The 10,272-nt window shown below is 39.9% G+C and overlaps 1 protein-coding gene across 1 annotated transcript in view; it reads right to left on the reverse strand.

The window, feature by feature from the left end:
- Window positions 1-9,654, reverse strand: part of zgc:110329 (uncharacterized protein LOC550500 homolog) — a 30,280-nt gene extending 20,626 nt beyond the window's left edge. Inside the window, exons 1-2 of the mRNA XM_049578361.1 lie at window positions 9,348-9,654; window positions 1,620-1,805 (exon numbers count right to left, since the gene is read on the reverse strand). Coding sequence (XP_049434318.1) covers window positions 1,620-1,805; window positions 9,348-9,434 — 273 coding nt within the window. The 5' untranslated portion in view covers window positions 9,435-9,654. The remainder of the gene's footprint in view (window positions 1-1,619; window positions 1,806-9,347) is intronic.
- Window positions 9,655-10,272: the final 618 nt, after the last annotated feature.

Below are 10,272 nucleotides of genomic sequence, written 5' to 3' on the forward strand. Positions count from 1 at the left end.
ACATTTGTGTGAAGTGTTGTCATAATTAAAGTAGAAATTATTGAGTTATGGCCAAAAACATGTTTTGGGAGGTCACAATGATCTTTGATCACAAAATCTAATCAGTTCATTGTTGAGTCCAAGTGGGCGTTTGTGCCAAATTTGGGGAAATTCCTTCATAGTGATCTTGAGATACTGTGTTCTCAAGAATGAGATGGATATACAGACAGCACCTTTTTATGCCTCCCTGCTACTGCCAGCAGGGAGGCATAAAAACAAGAACAGAACATGTAGGTGTCCTTGTAAAAGTCTTCAGTTTCACTTTAATTCTAAATACATACTCATCTGTTTATTATCTATGCCAGCCATTCACTTAAGTAACCATGAGGAAGCACAGACACGTTCAGATGAAAGTCATCAGTTAACACGGTCTTTAAACTGAAAAACCGGCAGCTCTATTAAGTAGGAGTGATTATCGAAAGGTTAACTGTTGCTTAGCAGACAGTCAATAACGTCTACATTCTATGCCCAAGTTTATCATCAATTAGCTGAGATAATTTATTTTCTGACATTTTTTTCAAAACACTGGCACGAAGGAAAAGTATTTGCATTGTCGCCTCACAGCAAGAGGGTTCCTGGTTCGAACCGCCAGTGGTGCGTTTGAACCCCAGGTGGGGGAGCCCTTCTGTGTGGAGTCTGCATGTTCTCCGTGTGTGTCAGCATGGGTTTTCTCCAGCTTCCTCCCACAGTCCAAAGACACAGCTTAATTGGTGACTTTGAATTGCCCACAGGCGTAAATGTGACCATGAATGGTTGTCTGTCTCTATGTGTCAGCCCTGTGATAGTCTGGCAACCTGTCCAGGGTGTACCTATCCTCTCACCTCAACCCAGCTACCCCCCACAGGATAAGTGGTTCAGATATTGAATAAATTAATTTTTTCAAAATGACAGAAAATTTTACTTAAAAGCTTAGTTTCACCAACCTACCAGTGCTGAGAGAAGCAAAAAATCAGCACATAAAGGAACATAATGCCTCAGTGAGTAACATTAGCTTCATGGATTCCTCAGTATGAAATGAGCTGCTCATCCTCTTCATCAAAGCATAAGTAGAGAAATCACTGACTTCCTTTTTTATTGCTAACTTTTAATCCCCTTTTTCAGTTCAGCTTATTTAGCTAAAGCTAATTAGATAGTTGCATAGCAACCATAATAATATATCCCTGCTTCCTTTGAGCTATTTTTCTGTTATTGGCAAAACCAACAGCTGTGCCTTTATATTTGAGATGAAAAAAGAGATCACTGATTTACATGTTTTATGAACTGCTGCTGTTGGGCAAACTTTGAACACAGTTTATATTTCTCAGTTTTGTGTGTGTAATTTACACACCTATATGTTTATGAATAAATGTCTTATTTTATTCCCATTACCTTCCTGGTGTTAACAGCAACAACCCAAAGTGTTCACAGCCCTGAAAATTTAAATCCTAGCCTTAAACGAAACAGTTGTACACACACACACACACACACACACACACACACACACACACACACACACACACACACACAAACACACACATATCATGGAAAACAAACATTAAAAGACATGCCCACACCCCCTCCTCATCCTCTATCAGCCCTACCATGTGCAGCAGAGTCTTGTTGTCCCTGAGGGATCCAACCATGCCCACCACCGACACTGTAAACATCACCAGGCCCAGCAGGATGAGCACCACAGCAGGGGCCAGGAAAAGGCCCTCCAGGGTTCGATTCTTCTGCCTTTCCACTTCAGCATACACCCCCACACACAGCACACAAAGACCCATCAGCTAAAGGGAGAGGGAGAGAGAGGGGGCTCATGAGACAAAACCTTTGACAATCCTCCTTATGAAGAACAAAAAGCGTTGAGCTTTTTGAACTATATATAATTTCCATTCATCTTTTGAAATGTAGTAGTAGTGTTAAGACTGTGTCTGACATTACAGACACAAATAACTTTAAATGATTTTAAACTCAAGACTGAGTTGTTTAAAGGAGCTATATGTAAGAAATCTAAAGCAAATAGCCGTAAAATCCTCCTAATATGTCACAGAGACGAAGGAATAATGTTCATATAACATACTGATCTCACAGACAACAACAGTACAGCCAGAATATTCGCATTTAAAAAACATTTTTGCAGTCTGCAAATCATGTTTATGTTTTGAATTTGTGTTTTGGCCTGTTGCACCACCCACCGCCGTCTACCAGTCACACAGTCAGTAGAGTCTCAGCATCAGTTACAGTTAGGACTGAGCTACAGCAGCACGGCAAGCAGCATTAGCAGTGTCCCGGTACATAGCATTAGCAGCCGGCTCCTCCTCAGCTGTATCCCGGCAGCACGGTTAGCAGCAGAGAAGCCGGACTTGCTCGAACGGCCCGCTGGAAAACCGAAGATCAAGGACGTGGCGACATGGCCCTGCCACCACAGCCGCCCGTGGGCAAACAAATCAGTCTCCAGTGTGCTGCTGTCCAGCAACCTTGAACCTGTAGGGGAGGGGGGGGGGGGGCGGACACGACTTGCGGCAGTATTTTGAATTTGAGCGCAGTAACCGTTTTGGCCACATTCTTACATACAGCGCCTTTAATATATAGATTTTGTGGGGAAAAACACCTGTATTTTTGAGCACGTCTATTTCTTATGTTTTCTTATCCCTTGTATTAGCCTGGTTCCAGACCATAGACCCCGTCCACTCAACTGAGTAGGCTTGCATCTCTGGTCTGGCATACTGCAATGAATTTGCAATTTATCTCGTCCAAACGATGGACGGACCAATGAACGCCGGGGGTGGGGGCGGGTCTAGCGATTAGCCAATCAGCGCCACGCTGATGTCAAGCTGTACACCGGTGAGTAACTGGTGAGGATAGCAACAATGGCGACCGCTACAGATCCTACAGACCACATTAACGATGCTATCGAGGTATTTCGCCACTACTTGCGTTAATGGAGGACCAAATTAAGGAAGCTGCTAAACTGGATTTAACGGTGATGCAGCTGAGCGTGCACGACGACGGAGACATTATAAACGGGCAATGCTCGCTTGTTTTCGGCACCCCCGGTGCATGGATACTAATGACGTCAGATTCTGGGTGAGTCGTTGATCTCTACTGATTGGTTAGGGAAAAAATCAAATTCTCTCCCCCTTGTAAATCGTCTTCAATGGAGGCGATGTCAGACTGAAGGTTCTGGGAGCTTCAGTCTGACACTCAGGCTACCCTTGTATCCAACACTCCCCCATTCTCGGAACCCATTGGCTGTATTTGGCGTCTGACTTCCAGCAGACGGCGATACACCCTCTGGGGGCAGACCCACGATTTTTTGGCATTCTGGTTTGAGGAGGCGAATTTCCGTTTCCGATTTCCGTTTATATATAAATAAATATGCATCACCACTGTGATGGTTTCAGAGTTTGCAGTGACGCCAATTATGTTCCGCCTCGTTAGTTCACCGCACGGAGTGTTTAACCTGCCAGCAACTGCAGCCGGGTCAAACGTGATTGATCAATATCACGCGGACTACAAACAGCCTAGCACCGGAAACCAGGGCTCTTCCGCTCTTCTTCCGGAGGCGAGATCTCCGGGGTTTGCTTACAGACTCTACATTTACTGAATGTAGAGTCTGTATATAGAGACTAACACTCCCCTACTGCACCATCTGTTTTAGCAGCCAAACTATGGTTTGACATACAAGTTCAAAGGCTGATACTAAACATTTTATTTTAAATTAACGAAAGCCAATACACAGGCATTTTTTTTACATGTTCATTCTTTTTTTTTTTTAAATCACTAAAACTCAGGAAAGGTTCTGCATTATCTTTAGTACATCAAAAATATTCCACTGAAATCCAGACAAATGAAATCCTTTTTAAGTGGATTTGTTGCCTCTTAAGGCAGGATAAGGCTCCAGCCCACATAAACTGCAACTATATCCACTTAGTGGAATTATGCAGTGAATGAAGATGATAGATGAGACATGCCCTCTCATGGAAGGAGATTCAGACAGGATAAGTCAAAGATGCCTGATTGGATGTGCATCAAACCTGTGATGACATCATCACAGTAAGCAACAAGCCAACAACAAATGGTGGCACCATGGGGTTAAGCAAGTTGGCCATTAAATGGGTCAATTCTTACCTCTCAAGAAGGGCACAGATAGTGGGTGTCAATGCAACATGTCCCTAAGCTAAAACTTGGAGCTGTAGGGTCCCTCAAGGGAGTGTCCTCGGGACTCTTTTTCCCTTTATATATTAATGACATGAAGATAGCCTGTTAATCTTACCCGTTTCTCTATACAGATGATTCAGATATATTAGTTCTGGGACTTGGATGTCTGATAACAAGCCGTCTCTTCATTTAGGGATACAGAGGCCATCTTTTTTGGTTCCAGATTTAAACTAGGGAGGACCCCAGAGATGAAAGTAAAGGTACTGTAGGACACAGTGAAATATTTAGGATGAACATTAGATAAACATCTATCAGGGGAGGCCATGGCAATAAAAGCCCTCATGAAAGTCTGCCAAAAGACTACATTTTTGCCAAGAAAAGCAGGTTTGTTCGATAAATTAACACTGAAAACATTAGCTGGAGCATGAGTTCAATGTAATTTTGACTGTGCTGCCAACTCCTGATTTGACAGACCACCACAGCACATTAATAATAAACTCCACACTACCCAAAACAAGTTAATCAGGGTTGTGTTAAAGTCACCTCCTTGTACTTTTAAATTTTCTACAACTTAATTGGCTTCCAGTTGATCAAAAAGTCATGCAAATTGACACAACATTGTTCATAATAAAGTCCCCAAAAATCTGCCCAACTACTTTAATTGCTTCAGAGACAAAACTACTCAACAACATATAGCTCAACATGCTTTATTCTTTTTATTCTTTATTCTTTTTAGATGTGAAAGTTTAATGGGAAAAAATACCTTTTTAATTACGGCTGCAATTCAAACTTGTAGTATCTCTGAAACTAACTGACACAGAGAAAAATTTTAAGCAGGCTTTGAAGAAATGGCAAGCAAACTGTGTTTCATTGTTGCAACTTGACTTCAGTCACTTTGGTTTAACAGCTAGCCCCGTTTTGATTTCATTTGTCATTCTCTGATTAAATTCAAATCACAATTGGATTAAATCATTGCACCTGTAACACATGGCAGGAAATGTTCTGTTCAGATATTTATGGTCTGCATTATGTAATACTAATGCCCTGATTTTATAGCTGATTCTATCCTGCCTAGTGCTGATTCAGGGGTCATTCCAACCACATCACAGTATTTCACAAGAATTCCTGAAATAAGTGATCTGAATGAAAAATATTTCAATCACACACTCAGGTTTAAATGTGTTTTTTCCTGGTACACAAAGCTCAAAATGTGCTGAAGCTGCCCTGAGTGCTCACATCATGTTTGGTAAAGGCTACAAAATGCAAAAGGGTGATTAGGGCCACAGAAAATAGAAAAATTGGGGTAAAATGGGGTGTTGGTGTAATATGACTTTATCATCACAACCATGATCAGCTCCAAAGTGCACCCAGTACAGCCTTGCTTTACACTCACACTGGCATCTGTGCTAGCAGCAAAAGAAATACCCATATCCTTCAACAAAGTACATGCACTGTATCAATACAACAACAGATTGTTTAAACTGATGCATCCATATTTTAGTAGGATTTTACTGTTGCAGCTTGTTGAGTTGAAGCTAGTTTTACTACGTTATACTACTACACTATACTACTTTATAACCTCCTCATCTGCCCAATCCAAAGGATCACCACATAAATGTGGGGGTCAGCTGTTGATTAATGGGGCAGGAAATAAAAACAACAACAAAAAAGTTCTGCTACACATATGTGTCCTCTTTTTTTTTTACCTTTCTCTGATCTGTGCTTTTTTGGTGAAATACTGGAAAAGGCACCTTCTTGGGCCCTTTAACAGTTATTTAAACTAAACGATCTGAGAAGTTTTGAGTAGGAATCTCACTTTGCTGGAAATACAAGCTACTCAAGACATCTGACACCTGACACACTGCCCCAACCTGTAATAGTCTTTATGTAAGGGGTCACGATTCAAAAAGGTTGGGAATCAAAGGTTTTATCTTTAACAAAATTAACAAAATATTGTTTCTAATAAGCTTATCATATTTTTTATTATTATTAATGTTAAATCTTAATCAGTACAGTAACTAGTAATTATAACTGTTAGATAAATGTAGTTGAGTAAAACGTACAATATCCCTCTGACATGGAATGTAGTTGAGCGAATGCACTGTACTTAGATTCTTTCCACCACTGCATCTAGCTGGTCAGTGTGATGGATCATAATGCCTCACAGTGAATCACTGTAAAGGGCATTACATTAAAATGATTAGCAAGACTAACAAGGTCTAACTCTTTGTTTATGCTGAAAACTGTAAAATATCTTTAGAGTATATGCTGGCAAATTTTTCAAATGGCGAACATTGGAGCACTGTTCATATTTAACTTAAGTGAGGGCTACATAAAGAGAAATAACAAACAGCGTGTTCTTCCCTGATATTGATTTTCAATTGGAAACAGAACCAATCTGCCTTAAGAGTAGGGTCCATCTACTTCAGCTCCATTTACTGCTCACAACCCCCCATAAAGCACTGGCAGATAAATTTGGCAGCAGATACATCTGGCTTGGATCCTGCATCCAAAGTCAGCCTCCCTACCATCACTGCTGTAGTAACGAAGATAAGAATGAGTAGCAGACTTTGCAAAAAGAGATCTGATGTTGTCCTGAAAAAAATAAAATAAAATAAATAAATAAAATAACACAAAACCTGGAATTGCTAGCATTACATCAAACATCCCAGACAGATGGGATGGGATGCCTTGCAGTTTAAGGACGATGACTTTGACACAGTGCAAAGACACATGGACCTAAGAAAAAGCCTGTGCTGCATGTATTAACACCTGCTTTACAGTAACACACTGTTACACCACTGAAGTATTTTTGGAGTATCTGTACTTCATTCAAGTTTTTATATTTGTGTCATACCACAGCACTTAAAGCATCACAACCTGCACATGGTGTGGCATTTTTCAAGTTGTTTCCTTCATCTGCTCTCATATGCAAAGATTACACAGAGCGCAGGCCAGCATGTGTGCATGTGATGCCCACGGTCAGGACAGGACAGGTGTTTCTGACCCTCTGATTAGTTAGACTGTGTAGCATTGAAGAAACTTTTTTTTTTTTTTTAAGTCGCAGCTTTTGCAAATTGAAAATTGCATTCCATTACACTGCAATGGGGGTCTGAATTCGGTTAATCGCTCAGCCCCTAGACTAGACATGCTTTTGTCTGTTGAGCTAAGCTGGGCCACACTGTCCTAACTCACAGCAGTAAGAGGGAGAGATAGTAGAGGGGAGCGACAGATCATATGAAAGGGACTCTGGGGTGCTAATGGAATCAAACTACTGATGTTTTGGAGTCATATTCAATAATGTGCTTTAGGGTGTATATATTTGACAAACAGAGACAGTCGGGCAGATTGGTGGTGGTGCAAATTGAACATTATTTCAACAATAGTTCTGCAGATAAAAGCAGTGTGAGGGTGAGATGGAGGAGCAAAACACAGGGGTTTGTAAGTGGGCCAATGAAGGCTGAGGATCACTCATCTAGGGCGGCAACTAACAAATATTTTCATTGTTAATAAATCTGTTATTACTTTCTCAACTAAATAGTTAGTTGCGTGGGTCTACAAAAAGTCAGAAAAAGGTGAAAAATGTTAATTAGTCTTTCCCAAAGATGCTGGAATAAGAGAATTTTTTCTTTCTTTTTTCCAAAAAAAAGAAAAAAAGGATCAAACCAATTAATCACATATCAAATTACTTGGCAATTAATTTAATAGTTGACAGCTAATCGATTAATCATTGCAGCAAAAATACAATCAAAGTTCTGTCTATGGGTAGCTCATCTTAGCTGCCAAAGTGCCTCTTGGCATCAAAACAACCACTCCAAACACAAACTAAGTTTACCACATTGATTTACTTGAGTTTTCTTAAATAAGTGTTGCTTAATAAAACAAACAAACAAACAAACAAACAAACAAAAAATGGTGCTGTGAAGTAATGATATACAAAGCTGGATGTAACCCGTGCTTGCTCTGTGCCTCACATTGGCCATATCATTCAAAATGGCTTCAAATCACCTTTGCATATTTGGATGAAAACTAAAATTTAATTTGTTAATCTGCCACAATCTCGTGTTGCCATCAAATCAAACCAGAGTGGGCAGTTGTGAGAAGTAAAACTTCACTGAAATAAATGTATGTTTGTTGGCTCAACTGATTTCAAATGAACCAGAATGCTCTGAACTTGCCAGTACCAGACTGTTACACTGTGATTGGAGTGATATTTTCTATGTAAAACCTGACATGTTAAAATAACAATTCAGACAGGTGGGCAGTATATGCGTAAACTACATAAATAACTATATAAATGAACAATATATAATTTATTTGATTGGTTTGAACGACCAACGAAAGCGCCTTTCAGCTTCTCCTGTTTTCTGTCGGCAAAACTATTTTCCCACATTATCGTCCCTTTAACTGGATCCAACGCCCTGCACCACCGTACCGTTCGTTTGTTCGCTTGTCAGTGACTGTGTATTGTGTCAATACCAGATACAATGACTAATACCTCTGGATATTATTTTTATCATTAAACTGCAAACAATTCTTGAATCAACAACAGATTAAAATTTAGCAGGATCCATGGTGTCTTAAGTGGTAATGTCTATCTAGCAAGCTAACCATTCATCAGCTAGCTAGTATCCAGAGAATTCCAAACCAAATCCCTTTAGAAAATATGGCAACTTAATGCTGCCTTACATAACAACAAAAACACAACGCTGTTATCAAAACTCATAACTTATTTTCTAATCATCGTTGTCATCTGGTAAATACGGAAATGTCCTTTGCAACAAATAGAGATCAATTTCAATAAAATTTCGGATATACCCCGTCTCACGCTGTAACGCTACTTAGGTGGACATTCGTTAGAGTTAGACGGAAATCCGTGTTTTAAATTGAAATTGTAATTCGTAGAGTCGTGTTCGCTATTCGGTATATTTGCCGGCTTGTAAATTAGATCATATGGATTCGCAAAATATCTGATGTTGTTACCTTAAGCGTGTGTGTGTGCCTAGAGCAGAAGGTACATTTAAACGCCTATGTTTTGAATGAAGTTCGGTGAGATGACTCACTGATGCTACTGGGTGGCTCGCGTCTACTACGATTAGCAGACACTGCAGCTCAGACCTACTATGAGGCATAGAATGCTGATGTCAGTAAATATACCAGAAACTTACCGAGAAGAGCATAGAGTAGATATTTAAGGTAAATTTGATGAAGTAGTAGAAGTGGTTGGTTTTCCTCAGTTCAGAGTAGGACGGCATGGCTGCTTGCTTTAGTAAAGCTAGCCAACAAGCTAGCTAGCTATCCTTCGTTTAGTTCAGGCAATATCAAAATAATGATAATAAGACATTAAATATTGTCAATGAATGGAAAAAACGCATTTAGGAAAGCTAACTGAATTTTATATACGTAGCAGCCCTCATTTCTCACATACTATTGTGGGCAGCCACCGAAACAAAACCACTTCCGTACGGCCGGCCAGTCCACGCTTTGTTTTGACTACATTCTTAAAGGGGCAGTGCGCACACTTTCATCATTTAATTGGATTTAGCCGGTACAGCTCATTTGAAACATCACTTTGTGTTTAGGTTCAGCTACTGTACTGTTGCATTTATTTTTTTCAGTGTTAACAGTTTAAATCAATTTAAGAAGTCTAAGCAAAATAATAGATTACAGATATACAATGAGGCTTGTTCTTGTTGCATTTTTTTTTCTTGATGTGAACTGACTTGAGAAGCTATTCAAATTAGTGTGAGCAGAACAGAAACAGAAAAACATGCCTTTGCCAAGCGCAGCACAAGTAGAGAATACGTTGCTAAGAACTGTTGTAATGCATTACTTCCAGACTTAGTGTACAGCTAATCCCTCTTGCTTCAGGTTGCATCAGTTGTTGCCACCACTTGTTGGATATATTTGGCATGCTTGTGACATTACTGATGCATTTACAAATAGGTTTAGACACTTACAGAGCTGGTCATGTGTTCACCCAAGTGATTATCAGCGCAAGTGTTTATTCTTCTGAGATTCCCTTCTGCTGAGGGTGGGTTGTGTTCTTATTTGTAATACTTAATCAGTAGTATCATTTCCTCCCAATTTGCT

The sequence above is a fragment of the Epinephelus fuscoguttatus genome, linkage group LG6 (assembly GCF_011397635.1).
Source record: "Epinephelus fuscoguttatus linkage group LG6, E.fuscoguttatus.final_Chr_v1".
Classification (NCBI taxonomy): domain Eukaryota; kingdom Metazoa; phylum Chordata; class Actinopteri; order Perciformes; family Serranidae; genus Epinephelus; species Epinephelus fuscoguttatus.